Below are 22,782 nucleotides of genomic sequence, written 5' to 3'. Positions count from 1 at the left end.
GTTCGGTCATTTCCTTAACAGTTTCTATTCTTCTGAATGTGATAGTATGTACTCTTTTAAATTGGTTGAATTTGGTTAAGTAAGAGAATTCCAAGGGAGGAATGTCTCATAATTGGTGATGATTGGTAAAGTATGAACATGGTCAGACTCTATTGTCGTTTTGTTCCTGATATTCCGTGATGACGCTTTCTCATGTAGAGAAAGGTTATTCATGCGTGGGAATGACAGGAGGTCCGCGATCATAAGACCAGACGATCGTTGTAGGACTAACCTCGGGTGGCAGTTGATGAGTTATGCCAGTTACTACACCACACCGGGTGCTAGAAACGTCGAGCTACATGGTTCATACAGTCCGGACAGTGCCTAAGTAGTCAGTTATGATAGTTTGAACGTTTAGTTTATACATATATGCATGTATGAGGATTTTATGAATGAAATGTTATTTGTACTATTCGGTTTTCATGTTTATATGTATGCTGGAAATGATTAATTAAATTTACATAAGCTTACCCTTATCTTTTCTGTCTTTGTCTATATTGTCGTTCGATATTTGGCCGTTTGATTGTTCTCTTCACTGCAATGATCATCCATTGGGTGTAAGCAGAAGGCGTTATTGAAGATTCCTTGGAGGATACTTTGCAGACCGATCAACCTGTAGATAGTGTGCCTGATGACGGTGCTGGACCGTCCGGTCCTTAGTTTAGATTTCTTTTCTTGAAATGTTAGAATACCGTTCAGTTGTTTATATTTTGTAAAACCGTTCGACATAGCTTTTCTGTAACACCGTTTGGTCTTAGTGAACTCTTGACCGTTCGATCTTATGTGTACATTCTGCTCTTGTAAAAAGTTTTAATCCTATATGATATTTCATATTTCTTATTCTTGTTCCTTTTCTCTTTACTTGCTCATTCATCACTTTTCTCCTTTATTATTTATGTTAACTCTTAGAATAAATTATAACTTTTATTATATATGTGACCATGTATATGGAAAATAACGAAAATTATATAAAATTATTTACATTCAATTACTAAATGAAAATGATATGCATTTTCAAAAATTAAAATAATCTTTAAGGATCTTTGAGGTGAAACAGTTTAAAATCTACAAACATTCAGCTTCTTTTATTTAAACTAGGAGAAATATACTATTAGGTTTTTTTTATCATACTAAAAAATAAAAATATAATTACAAACTTAGATATCATAACAATTACTAAAATACAAGGTATAATTAATATTTATATTAAAATATAAATAAATAATATAAAAAATAATTTTAATTAACTTCTATAATATTATAATTACATAATACTTCATAATAATAATAATAATAATTATTATTTAAGTAGGCTTTTTTATAAATAATAAAGTTAGTAAAATAGAATGTATAAATAAAAGTAGAATGGATAGTACATAATGTACACTAAAAAATATTACAGAAAAAAGTGACAAAAGATGTTTTTATTAATATTATAGATTTTTATTCTTGACTGTAAATTAAAAGTTTTAAATAAGTTGATGGAAAGGAACTCTAAATTCATACTTTGAAACTCAAAGAACCAAAATCATAAAATTAATTTTGAAAAACCAAAAGTTCAACAACTAATAATTTTTCTACCATGTTTATACATATTTAGTTAATTCACAATATACTTTTTACCGTAACCGTTTGCATAAAAATAATTAACATAAATCCACAATCATATTATTGTTAATTTATTTTTACTAAAAAAAACACAAAATTTCAAAAAGGTTCGGCTTTCGCCTTTGTTTCTCTTCCTTTGCCAGTGAGTTAGAACTTGAGAATCAAGAGAGTGACTACTGATCGGCGATAACGAACTAGTTCCGTGTAATGGCGGCTTCCGTCGCACACGGCGTCACTCTCACTGCGCACGATCGCCAGATTCTGACGGCGGTGAACGCCGGAGCGTCGAGCCTGTCGTTGGCCGGTTCCAGCTTCATTGTACTCTGCTACCTTCTCTTCAAGGAGCTTCGCAAGTTCTCCTTCAAGCTTGTTTTCTACCTCGCTCTCGCTGTACGCTTCCTCTTCACCAGATCTAAAACCCTGCGTCTCCTCGCTGTATTTTAATCCTTGCTTCTAATTCTTTATTCGTTAGTTTACTAACACCGGACGGTTTGCAAACACCGCGTGGTGCAATGCGCTTTGGTCTCTTCAATTTGAAATTACCTATAGTCGATTTCACACTTGATGTTTGTTTTTTCTTCTTGAAACCTAATTGCTTGCTTTTGAACTAGGTTTCTAGTTGCTTCTTTTCATTGGTGTGATTAGTCGATTAGGTTTTTAGAACGAATGAGCATAAAATAACTGTTTTCGAAGATAAATTTATTGAACTTGTGACTCCAAGTTGCGCTAGAATTAGGAGCTTAATGATGGAGAACCTAAGGTTAAGTTAAACCTACTTTGCAAAAAAAAAAAAAGAGTAAAATTAGGAGTTAAGCTGGTAGACATATGACACTGTTTGATAAACTTCTCAAAAAACACTCAATCTTAGAGGAGTTGAAAATAAGAAAATTAGAGGAATTACTCTTTTTTCTTTTCTTATTTTCTGGAAGTTAAAATTAGTTTATGCATAAGCTAGGTTTCTCTTCTTATTCAGAACTTGATTTTAACTAATGAATAAGCTACTTTTTTAACTTGTGGGAAAAACTTTGTTCACTTTGCTTTCTTGGTTTCTTCTTCTCCTACAAGTGATTCTTGGTAGGTTTATCCAAACATTGCAATATATTTGTTGTAGAAGTTATCAGATGTTACCAGGTTGTTATTGACTTCTATTCTAATTGTAAAAGCTACTTTATTTGTATATGTTGATAAAAAGTGTTAGATTGCTAGACAACATATTTTGTTAAGCATCTAACTTTTTTATAATTTTTTTATTCTTGTTTCTTGGTGCCCTTAACCATTTATTCTGCGTTTCCAATGCTCTGCTCTATAATTGAAAGAAGTAGATCCTTTGACATTCCAGGAAGCTTATGTGTCTGTTCCTTTGCACTGGTTATTTGGTTATCCATGTCTTTTTTTTTTCTTTTTTTTTTTCTGATCCGTAATGCTCTTTTTATTATATTTTTGTCAATTGCAGGATATGCTTTGCAGTTTCTTCAGCATAATAGGGTATACATGCTTCTTTAAATGTATGTATCAACTGAAGTTTTTAATCATGTGATTGATGGAAGTTTCATTTTGATACAGGGACCCGTTCAAAGGTTTATTTTGTTATGCTCAGGGCTATAGCACACATTTCTTTTGTGTGGCATCTTTTCTATGGACTACAACAATTGCTTTTACCCTGCACCGCACTGTTGTAAAACACAAAACTGATGTTGAAGATTTAGAGGCCATGTTTCACTTGTATGTCTGGGGTATGCAGCTATGTATAAATCAACTTTTAATATCCTTCGTTTTAAGAAATAGCTTAGTTTGCCATAATCTTCACATTCTGTAACTTCACAACCCCATATTGTTTAATCTGAAAATGATTTTTTAGACCAAATTAGTGCTAATCAAATGGCCTTAGGTCTTGGTTATGTACCAAGAGTAATAGCGCTTCCTTCTATGTTCTGAGCTCAATTATTTCATTAGCAACATGCAATTCTAAGAGCTGATCTGGTAAATCCTTTTGCATTTATAGGTACTTCCTTGGTTATGACTGTTATGCGCTCTATTGGTAATGACCATAGACATTTAGGTGCATGGTGTTGGACTCAAACAGGTCGCACAGGGAAGGCAAGTATTAAATGGAGACTAGGAGTGCATACCACAATGCTTTTATATTTCTCCTGGAAATTTCTGTAATTCCCTCTTGTTTCTTTCATTATACATATTGTTTACATGGATTTTCAATTAATTTAAGAGGCTCCTACAATGCAGGGGAGTTTCCTTTTAAATTTAAAAAATTAAAAGTAAATTGACTTCAAATGTAATTTTAATTGACTAAAAAATTATGGTAGTTTTCTATCGTAAATTTAGGAAGGGGTAAATTGTGGTGGTGTGGGCTTTTGTTATCAATTTGTACTTTTGTTCACCCCTTTTAAGTTATGGTAAAACTATAACATTAGGTGTTTTAGTTCAAGTGAAAAAGATACCAAGTCAGGTATCCCCTTTCAATAATTGTGTTGATATTTTAAAAACCTGGTTGTGTCAAGTTTTCCCCCTTATGTAGTTTGGCATTCTCTAAATACAAATGGACTGAAAATGAAAGTAAGCATTTGGTTTCCTGTGAGAAGAATATTTTCCTTGTAGCAACTCTTTATTATTCAAAATCAAATATGTCGTTATTAAAATGAAAGAAAAAGAATCCATGCAAGAAATGTTTAAGCAGATGATTTTTCTATACAACATTTTTTCTGCCTTTTGTTTAGGGTATAAGATGCTCGTAATTGTGGCATTATATAGTGCGTGATGTTAAAGGTGATTAAGAATAACAACAGTCATCTCCCAATTTTTTGCAACTTTGCAGTGTTAAAATGTTGTGTATGTGTGTCATGTTTATCAGATTAGTCATTAGTTTGCTAATTTTCCTTAGGTAATTCCTTTGTCTATGCAGGCGGTTCATTTTGTAACATTTTACATGCCACTCTGGGGTGCAATTCTGTATAATGGGTTCACATACTTTCAAGTAATACGCATGCTGAATAATGCAACCCGTGTATGTACCTAATTTTACTGATTATTTCTCAAACAAAAATTGCTTGTTTAGGCATTTTTTGAGACCTTATTTTCTTGTTTTGTGGAATTTCAGATGGCGGTTGGTATGTCAAGCCAAACTTTCGTGTCAGATACAAGAGATAACATGAGGGTATTTTATTCTATTGTCACCAGAATCCAAGATTTGAAATATAAGGATCCATATACATGTATTGGGAAATGATCTCTCCCCCAAAAAAATGATCAAAAAGAAAACACTAGATGCACTTTTATTTGTTTCTAGCAGCTATATTGTAGTGATCCATACTAACTTTAATATTTTACGATTTACATTCTGTGATGAGGCTTTTTGATTTTAATCTATTCTTTTTGTGCAAATTCCTTATTTAGACTAGGTTTGTTTAGAAATAAGAGTGTTTGGTAGAGAGGGTAGAAAAAAAGTTAAATGGAAAGTTGGTAGAGTGGAAATAGATGAGAAATAAAATGAAATTAAAAGTGTTTGGTTGAAGAGAAAAAGAGAAGAGAAGATGAGAGATATAGACACTAGTAGAAATAGGTGAGAAATAGTACACTGGGTCCACCATTTTTTAAATTATTTCTCTCCTTTTCTCGTATTAGATATCTATAATTTCATCTATCTTCACTCATCCTCTCAATGAAACCCACCCTAAGGGAAGTTTTCGCACAATATATGTATATTATAATGTATTTCGCACCAAAGTTTTCATGAATAAAATAAAATTAATTTTCTGTTCTATGATTTCTAATGTGGTTTAGAGAAGCTTACCACTGAAGTTTTTGTTGTTGGGATACTCTCAAGTAAATTAATATTCATGCTTAAATCAAATTGCTTAAGAGGAAACCGGTATTCTCAGTTGCATCTACATTCTCACCGATCTGTTGTGTTTTCTGGTTTACACTGCAGGCTCTGAATCGCTGGGGATACTATCCACTAATTCTGATTGGATCATGGGCTTTTGGAACTGTTAACCGTATTCATGATTTTTTTGAACCCAACCATAAAATCTTTTGGCTCACATTTCTTGATGTTGGGACAGCTGCTCTTATGGTATCAGCAAGTAACCATACTATTTTATATTTAGCTCTATTTTCTGTAGACTCAGCATGATTGTCCTTTGCTTTCAAATCCTCTCTTATAAACTTGTCACCTCCACTGATCTCCTAGCACCCACGTGATCACTCTTATGTCATCTTCACTACTATATGCTAATAACATTAAAATGAATTATCTAACTTGTATCACTGATACATCTTTTGTTTTAGTCCCTATATTTTTTAAATGTAATGGAGTGTAGTGGATTAAAAAGGGAATGTTGGATAGTAAAACAATTAGTTTCTTGGTGTAGCGACTAAAATGTATAAGATGTATCTGTGAAAATGAGTAGAATAAGGACCAATGGAATGATTAAAGCTTTGATGTATTTATCCATTTGACTTGATTGGTGTGAAGATGTGGGTACAACTTGTTAAAGTTTATTTTTTCCGACATCTTTGAGCTAAAAATACAAATATTCATTTAGACATCTCGTGTTTAAATTATAAAATTCTGATTTCACATGCCTATAAAAAGGTATTTTTGGGTGTTTGGTCACTGAACCACAATAAATGCAATAACTTAAATGGTACGTAGGTTTTGTTGTGGTTTGACTTTATTCCATTTTATGCAGCATGTAGATGTGCCCTTTTTATTACCAATTTAGTTGTGTCAGCTTTACCGGTGGACTTGTCTTGCCCCGGTCCTGCATGATTTGTGTTGTAGCTTAGCAGTTAACCTTCTACTCTTGTTTTCTCCCTATTACTTCAACTTCCTCATCTTGTTATCTTGTGCTTATCAAAGCTGAATTTGCTCAACGATTATTCTTTGGGGAAACATGAAAAACATTAGGCTATTTCTTACAATTTAAACACCAAATGATGCCAAACAATTGTAAGAACATTTTCTATCAGCATTGTATCCCTTCAGTTAATCTCCTCCCCTTTTTTACTGGTATGTTCAGCGCTTTTTTCAGTGAATGTAATGGCTTCCCTTGGTGATTGGTATTGATTCGATGTTGTGATAATCAATGAAGTTTAACTTTGTGAAAAATACTCATACTTTGTATCTTGCTAAGCTATCTCACTTTATCTACATACTGCAGGGCCTCTTTAACTCAATTGCTTATGGTCTCAACTCTTCTGTACGCCGGGCAATTTGTGAAAGACTGGACAAGTAAGTACTGACTATTCATCTTTGAGAGATAACACTAGATTTCTTTTTCTAATTAAGGTCAGTCTAGTTGTAATATGTTCTCCCATAATCTGAATTTAATGTATAGACTTTGATAAGATTTGAAGACTTGGGGAATCTAGTCTAGTCGTTAAGGGGAGAGAACCAAACACTTAAGCACTCTCCTGAACACGTATTACTAGATGTGAGTTTTAAACACCCTATGATACGCAGGTCTCTATTATAGAATCCCCTGAGGGCTGACACCTCAGTGGCAAACATTCTATGACACTTAGTAACGTTTCACTCAACTTCACTTAAAATCCTCTGTAGGTTACGCTTTCTGAGACACAGACCACCATATGTGGTAACAACTGATAAACACCAAAGCAGTTGAGGAACCCACCCTTAAAGTCTATCTGTCAACGGTAGAGAGTCAAACACTTGAATACTCTATTGCAGTGTTGTCAAACTCGATAATTGTAAGAGGATTGGAAGGGGAATAAAAGTTATAACTCGAAAATCGTAACTGGACTCATAAGAGTTATGCGTATACAAAAAATTATATTCATAGAACTGTGCATGCATTAAAAATAATATATACAATAAAAATAATACATAATAAGTCTGAAGTAATAGGATCCCATACATAACTAAAAATAGATTCTCAATTCATAAAATTACTCATAATACAACTAATAAATTTATAGATGCTTATACAAACACAGAACAAAGAACACTAAACAGAACAGAGTGAGCGTCTGTGACTGTGAAGGCAACATCAGGGATGATGACAGTGTGTGCTGTGATGTCACACAATAAGATTAGTTTCATCCTTGATATCGTATCTTTGAGAAAGTTATTGGTTATACTTCATGTATAGCACATCATGCAATTTTTTATGGTCAAGAGAGGCAAACCGAGAGAGTTAAATTCTTTAATTTAGTTTCTTAGAAGTAATGGAAGGACTTCCATAGAATGAGACAATAGCTCTAATAGACATTTTTGAGGAAACCAAAAGAGACCACAAAACCATCCAATAAGAACAATAAAGAGAAACCCTAGGTTTAACTAGGAAACAATAGTCCTTGAAACACGTTGGAAAAGGGCAACCAGGGGCCAGAGAGGGGGACGGAGGTCTAGCAGGCACGGTCGAGGTGGCATGACGATGCTCTGATGAGTGGAAGACAGTGCATGGATGTCACGTGCCAAGCAGTGGCAGGGACAGATGGCACACATAGCGACACAGGGATTAGAGATATGCTTCGGGATTGATGGTGTTGGCTGACGCTCGGAGGTGTTCCAGATCTAGTGGTCGCTAGCAAAACTGTGATGGTGGCTGGCAGCGGTTGAAGGAAAATCATGATGAGAATGCACCGGACAGAACTGAGACCATATGAGCGGGATCAACTTAAGATTGAAAAAGAGAGAAAAATATATTTTAGAGGACTTGAAAGACTCCTTGTATAATTCTAGATACAAAACTAGGTACAACAAAAAGTAGTTCTCAACACAACTACTTTCTATCCAATTGGCAAATCAGTTGTTGGGCATACATGGTTGTGTACTTTTTAAAACAGGACCTAATGGTAACATTGATCACTATAAAAGCCAGACTTGTTTCCAAAAGATACACACAAGTCTATGAACAAGATTATACTGACACTTTCTTTCCTATTGCCAAAGTGACGTCTATTTGATTTCTCTCTTCCATTGCAACTATTCATCATTGAACTTTGTTTCAAGTTGAGAAAAAAATGCATTTCTATATGATGACCTTGATAAAAAAAGTCTACATGAAACAACCTCTTGGATTTGTTGCTTAAGGAGAGTAATTTAATATGGTGTGTCACCAGTGTAGGTTATTACATGGCCCAAGTAATCACCCCATGCATGTGGAATGACACATGCATTGTTTGAACAGTCATCCAACAGTTTGGAATGAGACGAACTGATCTGATTATTCTTTGTTTTATTGTCATTCTCCCCAAGGATGTATCTATCTCATTGTACATGTGGACGACATTGGTAGTGATTAGGTTGGTATTGTACAACTAAAACAATATGTTACTCAAAAATTCCAGACAAAAGATCTTGGACATCTAAGGTATTTCCTTGGTATAGAAGTGGGACAATCGCATGATGATTTGGTCATATCTTCTACAGCAAATGCGCTCAACATTCTAGAAGAAATAGGGAAGATAAATGCTAAGCCTGTAGACACATCATGGATTTAAGTGTCAGACTTGTACATAACCAAGGGAAACCATATTCTGATTCTGAGATACAAAAGGTTAGTTGATAAGCTAAATTATCTCACACCCATCCAGATATCGGCCATGATCCATCCTATGCTATTTTCAAGTCCTGTAGTTGTTGTGGGCCATGGATACAACCTGCTGGTGGTGGTGGTGTCAGTGGGTAGGTGAAACAGAGAAGTGGTTGCAGCGCTGGGTGTGTAAATGGGGTATTTTTTTAATTTTTGTTTGGTTTTGGGTTGGGTTGGATGACTCAACCGTTGTTTTTCTAAGAGTATTGCTGGGCTGGGTTAGGTTTATAACCCAGAATGAAAACTCAAACAGAAAGGAAAACTAGGGTTACAAGCTGCCTCGGGGTGGACTTGGTGCAGTAGGTCCAAAATTTGTTAGGCTTTTGTTTCCTTTTTCAACCTTTTACGTATGACGTAAATAATTTATTCAATTCTTTTACCATTTAATTATAGATGCCTATTTGTTTTAGCTTTATGCAGTACATTTAATTTAAAACATGTAACAAATTTGCTTCTCTCATTTATCTCATGCCAGGTTCTGGCCTGAGAGATTATCCAGATGGCTCCCTAACAATTTGAAGTACAAGAATCTACAGCAAGAAAGTGAACTAGTTTTGTTCAAAACGGAAGAAGATCAATAACAGTGAATGGGACATATTGTGATCCTTCATACCATGTGACATTTCTTATTCTAGTTTACTGAGAGGCTGTTTTCATATACAACATATAATCTGCGGGCAGCAAAGATTCCAGGCTGTTTGTTGCTGTGCTGCTTCAATTATGCGAACCCTCGCATTCGTCACTGAATTTATGGTGCTGGTGATCCTTTTCTATCATATCACAGGATGGAAAACTTAATATGGAACCTGCTTCTGCTAGCTGAAGACTTCTTGGGACTACAGAAAATGCTTTTATTGTTTTAGCAAGTCTCAACCTCTCATGGGATTTAACTTTAAGAAGTCTTGACTTGTAGGATCACTTTATGTATAGGTTAGATGCACTTTCAGATTGTTTCAAATAGCTGAATCCCCCCCCCCCCCGAAATTTGCTGTGTATGTGGTGAGTCTCAACCTATAAAGTATTAAGTTTGAAACACATGCCCGTACCTTTTATTCTGAATTCTTTTTTCCATATGTATAATGTTAGGTTCCTTTACTCGAGGACCGTAACACATGAAAATCTTCTCACACACTTTCAACCAGAAAGAAGCAACTGTATGAATATAGCAATTGTATGAATATAAACTTTATTATTCAGTAAAGTATAGAAGACCAGAAATAACAAATATTTTCTCAAGGAAGCCTTTCTTCCTCCACTAGAAACGATCCAGTCTCTATCTAAAAGGTAAGAAATTATCCGATACCTCTCTCTCCTTATTTTGATTCTTATTTATACTATTTTTCTCTTTTAACAAACTATAACCAACAATTTTCCTTACACGTATCTAGCTTACTCCTTACCCTTCTTACACGTGTCTAACTTACTTCCTATTTATTCTTCCTCGTAAACCTTTAATGATCTAACATTACCCTCCTCCCTAACATCAACCTTATCCTCAAGGTTGAGATTAGGGAACTGGTGGATATAGTGCTTCTCCTCCCAAGTAACCCCTTCCAAACCACCTTTTTGCCATTGTATTAAGACTTGGGGTATCTTCTTCTCGTGTGATTGTTGGTTCCTCGTTGTAGCACCTTCAGAGGGATGTTCGTGTGTCTGTCCCTTTGCAATTCAGTTGGTAAAGCTCCCTCTACCTGATGGTTTCTTACAACTATGATCCTTTTGCTATTATTCAAATCTTGATATGCTCCTTCTTGGCTAAGAAGGTGCAATTTCTCCACTTCTTCAGAAAAAGTTTCATTTTTGTGGCTTTCCTTCCTTAAAAGCATCTGATAGTCTGCTAACTGGTTGTCTATGGCAGCCTTTAGTGAAGCGAGCTCGACTCTCAAATCATTGACTTGTCCAAGAAGCTCTTCCTTTTCAGTCTTCAAGTGCTTTATGACCTCTTCTGTAGCAGACAAGCAATTGGTGAATTTAAGTTGTTGTTCTTCATTAAGGTGGTCCAAATCAGATAGTTTCTTAGTCTTGACTTCGGTGTATTTGTCATAGAGCTTCGTGTACAAAACCTCTATTGCACGCACAAACTGTACTGAGTTAATTTGAATTTGAAGTCTATCTTCCTTCAATGGAATTCGATGGTCTATTTTCCTCTCAGGTGACAGTCCCTGGGGTTCTTGAAACACCCCTTTGAACTCTGTCAAAATCTGTTGCCATCCCGCTTCCTGCACTGGTGCTGGTCTCTCTGCTTCCCAGTCTCCCTTAGTCATTTCTACTTGGCTTAAGCTCCCACCTAGAGGCATGGTTTCTATCTCCCTTTCCTTTAACAATGCCTCATGGATAACCACTTTACATGTCAATGTTGGATCTTCTTGAATTTCTACTTCCTTTTCTTCTGACTCAAATCGCATAGTAAGTTCTCCCTAGTTTACCTTAGTTTCTCCCAATCTTGCTAGCCATGCCACCCCTAATATCACATCTACTCCTCCTAAGTCAAAGAGGTAGAATTTCTCTTTTACTTCCAGTCCTTCTAAAACTAATGGAACCCCCCTTGAGCTATTTTTTTCTGCCCATCCTCCAAACTCACCTTGTAAGGTGGTGTCTCACTTATTTCCAGTCCCAATTCCCCAACTAGTCGATTTGAAATAAAATTGTGGCTTGCGCCACTGTCGATTAATACTAGAACTCCTCTCCCTTGCACCCATCCTTGTAATTTCATCATGTTCGAAGGAGTGAGCCCTCTTGCCGACAACACGAACAACTCCATGTTCTTCTGTTCCAATTCTGGGATGTCCTCCACTTCATTTTCATCATCTCCCTTTGCCAAAATCATCACCTGTAGGCTTCTTTCAACGCACCTATGGCCTGGACTGTAAGGTCCTCCACACTGGAAACAACATCCTTCTTCTCGCCTTTTTATATACTCCGGATAGGGTAAAGTTCTTACCCTTCGGCCTTGGTTGTTTCCCCCTCCACTGCTACCTACTTTGGAGCTCGTATTATTGGAGACGTCCTCCTTCTTCGAACCATGCCCTCCACCAATGTTCATGGATGCCTCCGGTGACCCTCGATATGTTTCCGCGACTGTCCCGGAACTCGCGGAGTATCTTCCCCATGTCACCCCTCCTTTTCCTCCTGTTCCGCCACTTCCTCGCAATCCCGACCCAGCCTGTTCGACGTCTCGAGCTTGCTCCATCGCTGGCAACAAATCTTGTGGGTTGTACGACCTCACCAGATTTCTCAGTCCTTCCTGCAACCCCGCAAAAAAATATCCTAGTAATTGCTCCTCATTCACTCTCGCTGCCTCTACCACCAAAAATTCGAACTCCTGGATGTACGCGTCGACGCTTCTCGTCTGTCGGCGGCCAATTTCTCATACACAATGCCCCGGTTCAGTTCGCCGAACCTCCGCGTCAGCGCCTCTGTAAACAGCTTCCACGGTGGGTGTTTGGTTTTCTTCCTCCAGAAGCGAAACCAGTAGCTTGCACCTCCTTCCATACATATATAAACCAACTTCATCTTCTCCTTCTCCGTTACGCTCTGGATGTCGAAGAACTTTTCAGCCTTTGCGATCCAACCCATGGGGTCAGTACCTTCAAAAGTTGGTAGCTCAACGTGCTTCGTCCAGCTGCGTTGTACTTCGCTTCGGTCATCTTCCGATTCCTCCTCCGAACTCTCCGATAATCGTCGTTCTCGTTGGCCATTGATGGAATTACGACCCGCTGCAGAGCTCCGATTCGGTTCCTGGAGCGTCGCCCGAAAGCTCGTCGGAACTCAAGAGTCATCTCCTGCACCTCCGCCTTCAACTCTTCCACTATCGACTCTATTGCCACCATTCGTCCCTCCATTCTTCTCCGCTACAGCTTCCTCGGAACAGATCCGACAGGTCAGACCAAATCTGTTAGGTTCCTTTTCACACACTCTCAACCAAAAAGAAGCAATTGTATAAATATAGCAATTATATGAATATAAACTTTATTATTTTGTAAAGTATAAAAGACCACAAATAACAAGTATTCCCCCAAGGAAGCCTCCCTTCCTCCACTAGAAACGATCCAGTCTCTATCCAAAGGTAAGAAATTATCCGATACCCCTCTCTCCCTATTCTGATTCTTATTTATACTATTTCTCTTTTCTAACAAACTATAACCAACAATCCTCCTTATACGTGTCTAGCTTACTCCCTATCTTCCTTACACGTGTCTAGCTTACTCCTTATTTATTCTTTCTCGTAAACCTTTAATGATCTAACATATAGTTTATTCTTATGGAAAATAAAATCATTTAGGTTTTGTATATGGACCACATAAGGAATAAACTCTGAAGTTGATGCAAATGAAGCAATAATTTAATATGACTTGCGGGGCAAGTATTTTGGAAATCTTTTCTCACTGAACAACCATAACCTTAAGTTTGTTTACAGGGATCCCTATCCCCGAGTTCGCACCAAACAGAACTGCATCCGCCAACTTATCCCCCAATCTCCTTTTATCTCTGACGAGACATGCAAATAGACTCAGAAGGTAACTCATCCAGGAATCGATCAAGATTGTCACCTTCTTATCCCAGTAAAAAGTCATGTGCATCATTTTGGCTTTTCTGAACAACAGAATAACTTAAAGTTTTCTTTCTTTAGTTTTTGAGATTTTTGTTTGTGTTCTGAATGTTAAAAAATCATAAGGATATCAACTTCTTAAGGAAATGAAAATCTTCTCAAATTAAAAATATGGATATGTATTTTTATTTAAAGTTGAAAAAGAAATCAATTTACTTTTAATTTTATGCGTCAAAACAATGTTTTTATTTATAAATAGTTGAAATTGATTTTATTTCACCTATAGAATAAGATTGTACACGGTGTTATAGATAGTTTTAAAACATTATAGATTGTTAGGATTACATGAAATCAATTAAACAAAGGAATTCTCTTGCCACATTCAGCAGCAGCTGTCATATGCTTCAACCATTTTTCATATCTTCAATCAATCTAAAGAATTTAACTGCTTCCACAAGAATAGACCACAGACATATGGAATTCACATTATGTTACTTTCAACTTAAAACTTTATGATAATAAATTTATAATTTTTTATATATTATTACAGTCCAACTTAATACTTCACACAATTTCAATCGTCAGTATGGATAGAAAATTACCAGCAATCACCATTGCTAGAAGCTGACAAGGGATTGCACTTCTTTGAATTCATCACATGAAGTAATTCAATAGCAGTGTCTAATCAATTCTAGGCACCGACACAAGCTAATACGAATCAACTTTGCTTCGATCACTGCACAACAATGTTGAGAGAAATCTAATTATTGCACCGAACAGAATTCAATTGCGTGATGAACATCAGAGTGTGACTGATCAAAATTTCTTCAGCTGCTGCTGTTGCCACTGCATTCAAATTTCTGCACCGCTTGCTTCTTGATCAATGTTACATATCGTTTCAATTCTAATTGAATTTGAATGGACCGACTGCTTTGTTTTGAGTTCTTCACGCTTTTGCTTTGCCTAATAAACTGTTTCATCGAATGCGTGCAGCAATTGTTCACGTAAATGTAACCTAAAACAATCCAACATGTAAACTTTTTGTTTCAGGTTATTATCATTCCAAACCAAATCACATGAAAGTGGGATAAGTATATAGAGATATAATTTTATATACATTATACAACTTTGGACTGTATAATTTTTTTAACTTTGATGCATATTCTTATGTTATTACAATAACACTCATGGAGAGTCTTATTATTTTCAATGGCTTTTGGTTATCTTTGTTGTCCTTATAATACTATGATTATAGATGTTTGTTGATGTTTTTATGATCTAATATTAATAACTTTCATAATTTAATTTAATTCTTATATACTCTAATATATACATATATTATATATATACACTCACAAAAGACTATATAAGATGAGCATTTTCACAAAAGGAACTAAGCTTTAATTTTATAATTTTGCTAAGTTTTGAAAAGAAAAAAACCTTTTCATTCTTATTTCATGAAAGCATAAATACCTTTGATCTCTTTAACCCTTCACATTGATCACAAACATGTCTATAGGTTGAGGTTTTTAAATCCGAGTCTTTTGAAAATAGACTATTAGTAACATGTGTTTTCTTGTTTTACACAAAATTAATATTATTTGCGTCATAATAAAAAATTGAAAGATGGTTAAAGGCATGGACAACATAATATATAAATAGATAACCTATCATACTTCCAATTCCTTATCTTATCTAAAACAATTCATGATTTTTATGATAACAAGTTATAATTAATCTAATGAAAGTTACTTAATGTATATGTTAGAAAAAGATATTATAAAGGAATATACAGTATCATATGTTTAATTCTATTTTTAGGCATTGTGAAATTGATGCAGAGGAAGTGTTTACCTAGCAATAGTAATGTTTTGGGCATGACTTACAACTAAGTAGCCAAAAACAAAGTTCTCATATTCTTATTGTTGTTTTAGTCCAATCACATTCTTTGAAACAATGCACTTATAAGTTGTTTTTGAGTCTTATGGGATAAACTATCCTAAAAATATGTTTTCTAGATCTCCATGACTAGGCTAAAACTTGTCCATATGTTTACTCAAAATACTTACGTTTTTAAATCTCCTTTCCAACTTTACCACTCAGCCACCTTATAACTTTTAAATGTTTTCTTCTAAATGAAGCCTCCTAATTGAGACTTCTTCCATCAACTAAATTATGATTTTAGTAGTAATATATATAATATTACTTGTACAAGATTAAAATTATATAAAGTATATAATTTTTACATGGATTTAAAATTGATGTAAAAAATTTAGATTTTACATAAATTCAATTACTAAGATGTAAAAGTAATCCATAAACAAAGTCCATTATTTACATTACTTATGGTTTGAATTTATGTAAAAACTTGATATTTTTTTATCAATTAAAAATACAAATGATGTAAATTTTAATTTTAAAAAAATAGTTTTTTTTTCTTTTTGTAAAAAAAAAACAATAACAAGGTATACTTGCTCAACCGTTAAATAAATAGGCAACCAATTTCTTAATTGTTAATTTTAAGTAAACGTAAGTTTAACATAAATGAAATTACACTACTACTTTTATGTAAAATTTTGTCTAACCTTAACCTTAGTATATATAAAAGTACTTGTGTATAGTATTGAGAGGATGTCATCCATCGTGACAAATGTCATTTCGATCATGATTAAAGATAATATTAAAACTAATAAGGTAACATTCTTGTTCAATTACCTTCAAGATTAGGTTAAGGCTACCTAGGTCATCATTAAACAAGTATATAAAATGGTGCACTATAAGGTAAAAGGTTTTTCTCATCCATTCATTATTATTTTTATTATATCAAGAAAATTATTGATTTGAATTATTTTAAGCATTCTTTTGAACCATCTCAATCTACGAAAAGGAGACATCTCAAAATTTCAAAATGAGAAAAGAGAAATTGAATGTCTTACAAGGATAGGTAGAATGATGGCAAACCTCTAGCCAATGGTTTAATCACAAGAAACATGGTCAAACAAATTCAAGAAGAGTTAGAATCATCTATGCAAGGTGAAGCTAAACTCGTATTCACTTGGACCATCTGAAGCATTTCTAGACCTTGTATTAAAAGTCAAGTAGTGTAGGATTTTCGTTTAGGCCTTGTATTAAAGGTCAAGTAGTATAGGGCTTTTGAACAATCTTACTTAAGTTGTAGGGCAATATTTGCATCTAAATTAAACTAATCTTTGGTGATTAGTTTTGTGACCCTAGCTTGGTGGAGGGTGTCCCACATGGGACATGGTGGTCACGTGACAAGCTTTTAGTAAAGAGTTTCTTACAAAGGTAGTTGTCATATGTCATTTTGTTAAAGTGACTTTCCACATGACAAGCTCTTAATGGAGAGTTTTCTTACAAAGGTATTGGTCATTTTCCTAGTGGAGAACTTTTCTAAAGTGGTTTTCCATATAACAAGCTCTTAGTGAAGATTTTTCTTGTAAATGTAGTGATCATATGTAATTTTTCAAGTGGAGAAACTTTTGCTGAAGTGTCTTTCCACATATCATTGTAGGAGTGAAGAGTTTTTCTAAAAGTTAAAATGTCACAAGTCAAGATCTCCTTTACCAAGATAGGATTTTTAGGGTTTGGTGCAATATAGAATTTTAGGGTTTTGGTATACTTTGGAGACACCTTCATCTATAAATAAAAGTGTCTCCTCCCTTGTAAACCAACTTTGAGATTTGTAATGAAATGCTACCAATTTTTTGAGTAATTATTAACTTGTCTCTAAATCATGGCTAGAACATTCCATAAGTGTTGGAAATCCAAGTGTAAATCCAAGTCCCATATTGGATAAAAATAAGAAAGTAGAGCGCTATATATAAAGTGAAAGACCCATTATCTTATTGGTTTTGGATAGAGAGTTGTGTTAATCTTGATTCAGATCTCATTAATATTGTGTTTTTACAGTGAATATCATCCTCTTTAGCGCAATCTAGTTTAAAGAAGAGCCTATCATAATCCTTTATTCTAATGTGATACTTCCATTACAAATGAAAATTCATAATGAAACATCTGAACACGGTAAGGAAATAAGCAACAACTATCTACTTTAAATACACATCTTTCAGCAACAAGATAACAAAGTAATATTGATGTTTATATTAGTCTAAAATATAAGAAAAAATTAACTCACTCAACCCTATTTAATGTCATTTTCTCTAAAATTCCATTATTTCTTAAATATTTTTTCTCCTTGTAAGATCAATAAAATGAAAATATACGTTAATCATTATAAAAATAAAATTATATATATAAGAAGAAATAGTTAAAGTGGATGTTAATTAGTGTGAGATCCTCCATTAAAGTTGAGTTGGATAGCATGACACATGCAGAGAAGAAAGTAAAGGAAAAGGGATAAGATTTGCATGGTCTGAATATCCTTATCAAAAGGGTCTACCATTTTCATCAAGTACAACTTCTTTTTCATTCTTCTTCTTTCCATCTGCCATGCCATTTCCATATAATAATACCATAAGTTTTTCGTGTCATCCATCATTATAATTGTACCCTCTTTCCCACTAGATTTATTTTATGAAGAACTTCAATTTATTTCATTTAATCTGCACGTATTTCATGAGTTTTTTCCCCACGTTAATCGTTTTGGTGTAGATTGAAATATCTTTTATTTTCAGTTTCTAAATAATTATTTGTAGTTGTAATAGTTTAGACATTATATTCATAATTATTTTAATTTTGAATTTTTAGTTAATTTGATTGTCACTTACTTTTTTTGTCATTATTTTTTTATATAACATTTTTTATCGGATTTTATTTGATTCAACATTTTCCAGGTTTCAAAGTGAAGTGAATATATAGTTTGTTGGATGTTCAACCTTATGCTATCTTTTACAATTTTCGGAGGTTGAAATAAATTTACTAAATTTGTATATAAATTTCTATACATATTTGATTTTCTTACTTTTAATTTGGACTTTTGTAATCGAGTATATGTAAAACATCATAAAATGGTATTTTAAAAGTGATAGTAGTTTAAAAATAATGAGATTCGATTATTTTAATATTAAATGATTTATTTATAAATAATTTTGTTATAAACGAGTTTTATTATTTTAAAACATAATATCTCTAGAAAACACTTTTTTAGAGTTTTCTACCTTTTCTTTAACAGTTCTAACTCTTGAGTCATCTCTTTGACGATCAGGAGGTGTCTAAACGATCACTAGGACAAGGTCTACATCCATCCGATCAATTTATAGTTTAGAGCAAATAAGTTTCGACTCTTTTTTCCTCTTTTGTTCTAAATCTGAAATTAGAAGAAGAGATTGTTGTCGCATGTGTAATCTTGTTTCTTCTAGTTGTTCTTGGTTAATCTAAGGTCTTCCATTTTCAATTTCGTGTTTTGTAGGTGTTTGTAGAATTTTCTTGCATTCCAAGCAATCGAGGAGACGTTTCTAGAGTTGATAGTTCTTTGTGAGGTAAGGGAAGTTAGATTTAGTTTTAGATTTATGTTTGTGGTTTAAATTTAGTATCCCTATGGATGATAATGTGATTTAAATGAAATTGTTATGTTTGTACCAATATACTTGGTGTATAAATGATGAACAATGATTGTGTGATGTTTGAATGTTTGGTATGGTGTGTTAGTAATGATTTTGTTGTTATAATTGTGCATGGTGAAGTTGTATGATGGTTTAAAACTGAATTCAAAGTGTTTGGAATAAAGAAGAGTCATTTACTTGAATTTTAAGGTCAAAAATAGAGGTTTTGATGGGTGAGTTTGAAAGATAGATGTTGGAGTGAGGAAGTAACTTGTTTAGTACTGTTATATGATCATTTGAGTCTTGTTAGAAGTGTTCTTTGAGTGAAATCTGATATGAAACAAAGGTAGTTCTTTGGGGTAGTTTTGGAGTGTTTTTAGTGTAAATGAGAGATTTTGAGTAGTGAGACTTTCAATCAATGAGTGTAAACTGTTTTGGGAGTTAGAGGTATGTTATTATATCTATTATGAATTGGCTAGGCTTTCAAATTAGAAAAATCTGGTGTAAAACTGTTAGGGTCATCTTAGGGCGAGTTCTTAGTGTTTTTAGTCAAATTTTGAGGTTTTACATAGTGAGAACTTGAAATAGAAGGGTTTAGAGTAATTTGAGGTGTTGTAGTGTGCTAACAAGTGTATTTAAACTTGGTTATACTGTTGGTGAACTGATATGGGTGTGGAAAGTGTTCAAAGTCATAAAAATTGATTTGGCCATAATTTCTGGTTTTAGTAAATTATGTTAATAACATAATAGATTAAAACAGAAACTATAGTCTAATAGATTGTGTTAATAACGTAATAGATTAAAACAGAAACTAGAGTCTAATAGATTATGTTAATAACATAATAGATTAAAACAAAAACTAGAGTCTCATAGATTAAAACAAAAACTAGAGTCTCATAGATTATGTTAGTAACATAATAGATTGAAATAGAAAATACAGTCTAATAGATTATGTTATAACATAATAGATTAAAATGGACAATTTTTTCTTGTTTTGCTTTATGTGAATTCTAACTTGCCCTAACAGATTAGATTACTAATTTAATCAATTATTTCTACCAGTAAAGTAAAATTTTGACTAATCTAAACAAAATTTACTTGTACTCATATGATCTATGTTTTCAATGTTCTCTTATGATCCTAAACAATTTTATTATATATTTTCATTATGCAATGGAGAATCAATTTTATTATTCACTACTTTGTGGTACTTGATGGGATTGTTTATGGTTATGTGATGAATGTTTTGAGGTTTCATGTGATATTATGCAATGTTGGTGTTAAGTATATGTGTATATATGATTATGAAAGGGATATGATGATGATGGATATTTGGTTGATTATGTTTATAGTATTGATGGACGTAATTTCGTGAACCTCGTGGAGAGGTTACGTGGTGGTTCCCTGTGTTGTTGAAAGTATGAATATAGAAAGCTTAGTTTTGGAGTTCATCCTGACATTCTAAGGGCCATCTATTCTCAAGTACAGAGAAGTGATGCATGTCATGAAAATAACAGGAGGTCCTAGTCTAGAGGCTTTACCTTGGCCTAAGGTGAGTGATAACGAACTAACCTTGTGTGTGGTAGGGTAAAACCTATTGACAATGGCTCTATAGAGTAGTAGAGGCCACCACAAGTGCATGGATTACCATAGCTCGATATTCATACTAATCTGGATAGTCAAGTCAAAGTATTGTCATGCATAAGGTGTTTGGTTGGTTTGGTGTGATATGTGTATCATGAGTATAATGTTTAAAATGTTCATTAATGAAATAAGATAATGTTTAAAATGATATGTGTATCATGAGGATAATATTATGGTATATTATGATTATAGTATTAAAACCAAAAAATCATTAATGAAATAAGATATTTTGATTTCACTAATAATCTAAATTATATAAATTAAGATATTAGGTAGTAAGGTGTTAAGTGAGATTTTTACATCAAGCTTTGTCGAACGAGTGTAATAAACCACCTTGACATAAGGAAGTTCACGTGGATTCCAAGATTATTTTTTCATCCATCAAGTGTTAAATTAGATGCTTATAATACGTGTGATAAGATTTATGCGATGAATAAACACACATTGGTGCATGGTTGGTGGGTACTAGAAATGATATCATTATCTATTGTGGTAGTGTATGGGGTACCTAGGATGTTAACATGTTCTATTATAACAAAAACTCGTAAAGAAATAAGATATCATCACTTCCATGATAATATCCATCACATAGATTAAGAAATCAAGTGATGAGAAGTTGAAAGAGATTCACATATCAAACTTATATTTGGTTCCACCTTGACATATGCGAGTTGAGGTGTATTTTAATATCGATTTTGATGGATCAAACACCAATGTAGAAAAGACTTTATATCGATTAAAAAAGGTTTTTGTACCAATTAAAAAATCTTTTTATACCAATTAAAAAATACTTTTTATACCGATTAAAAAAGACTATTTATACGGATTCTAGAATCAGTATAGATACAAGCAATATATAAAGTTTCCATTTTCTACATTGATTCTAGAATCGATAAAAAAAGTGTTACTTTTTTATACCGATTAAATGCACAACCGATATAAAAAAAAAAAAAAAGTATTTCAAACGACAAACATGGATACTTCAGGGTTCACCTATCCATGAATCACCCAACGCCACTATGCAACAATTTTGACAAATCAATAAGGAGTAGAGGCAAACAACCGAAACAAGACCCTTCAACGTGGTCAACATCACAGTCCACAACATATTGCAAATAATGTCAGTGATAACGATTCTTCCTCTTTCTTGAGAAATCATATTGAATGCTCAGGTGAGAAAGAGAAACAACATTAGTTGTCCCTTCTCCCATGCAATCATCGAAGCAGGATTAAAATTGGAAGGCTTCTGCTTCAGTCGCGAAACTTGCTTCTTCAGCTCCTCAATCTCCCCATTCGAAGTATGCGATAACAATTGGCGTACATTCTACGACTCTGGCTTAGTAAGTTCTGGTTTAACAACTTCTTCTTGTTTAATTGCTTACTCCGGTTCAACGGTTATGGACATAGAAGGCAGTTTGAGAGATTTGGGGTTGCTAGGATTTTGTGAGGAAGTGGTAAGTGGATTTTCTTTTCTTGATAGGTGATGAAAGATTTGGTGTTTTGGATTTGGAATTCTTCTTAGTGATAAACATAAGAGCGTCAAAGGTAGATGATGGCTTGGAGATGACACGAAGAGGGGTGGATGAGAGAGATAGAGAAAAAGAGACTAGAGAAGAAACCCTAACAGTTCAAGAGAAACAAAAGGAAAGACGAAAAGAGAATCGAAAATGCAATGCGAGCACGAATAATTGGATCCCTTATTTATAAATAAAAAAAATAAGAAACTACTTTCTATACTAGTTATAATTAGAACCGGTATAGAAAATTTTCTTATTTATTACAAAAATGTCACCACGTCCATATTCTATATCGGTCATAACTAAAATCAGTATGGAAAGTTTCCTTC

General features: G+C 33.8%; 2 protein-coding genes across 4 annotated transcripts; both read left to right on the top strand.

Annotated features, from left to right (window-relative positions):
* The first annotated feature begins 1,736 nt into the window (after positions 1-1,736).
* Positions 1,737-10,422, top strand: LOC106765174 (G-protein coupled receptor 1). 2 transcript variants are annotated; one of them, XR_002668274.1, is made up of 9 exons: positions 1,737-2,037; positions 3,101-3,132; positions 3,211-3,380; positions 3,650-3,744; positions 4,565-4,666; positions 4,760-4,816; positions 5,591-5,744; positions 6,825-6,895; positions 9,697-9,772. XR_002668274.1 is itself a non-coding variant. In XM_014649700.2 (9 exons), exons 1-9 carry the CDS (start codon positions 1,855-1,857, stop codon positions 9,800-9,802), a joined length of 960 nt encoding a protein of 319 aa, XP_014505186.1. In that variant the 5' UTR covers positions 1,738-1,854; the 3' UTR covers positions 9,803-10,422. The 2 variants fall into 2 exon arrangements, 1 of the variants encoding a protein (XP_014505186.1); XM_014649700.2 differs by having other exon boundaries at positions 1,738-2,037; positions 5,591-5,734; positions 9,697-10,422.
* A 105-nt stretch (positions 10,423-10,527) lies between these two features.
* LOC111241889 lies at positions 10,528-14,046 on the top strand. 2 transcript variants are annotated; one of them, XR_002668275.1, is made up of 2 exons: positions 10,528-13,287; positions 13,639-14,046. XR_002668275.1 is itself a non-coding variant. In XM_022782462.1 (2 exons), the coding sequence occupies exons 1-2, from the start codon at positions 12,760-12,762 to the stop codon at positions 13,711-13,713; spliced, it is 417 nt and encodes a 138-aa protein (XP_022638183.1). In that variant the 5' UTR covers positions 10,528-12,759; the 3' UTR covers positions 13,714-13,950. The 2 variants fall into 2 exon arrangements, 1 of the variants encoding a protein (XP_022638183.1); XM_022782462.1 differs by having other exon boundaries at positions 10,528-13,101; positions 13,639-13,950.
* The last annotated feature ends 8,736 nt before the right edge of the window (positions 14,047-22,782 follow it).

Source organism: Vigna radiata, chromosome 6 (genome assembly GCF_000741045.1).
Source record: "Vigna radiata var. radiata cultivar VC1973A chromosome 6, Vradiata_ver6, whole genome shotgun sequence".
In the NCBI taxonomy this organism is placed as follows: Eukaryota; Viridiplantae; Streptophyta; class Magnoliopsida; order Fabales; family Fabaceae; genus Vigna; species Vigna radiata.
The sequence above is the reverse complement of the archived record's forward strand: the minus strand, read 5'-3'. Positions and strand labels throughout refer to the sequence as shown.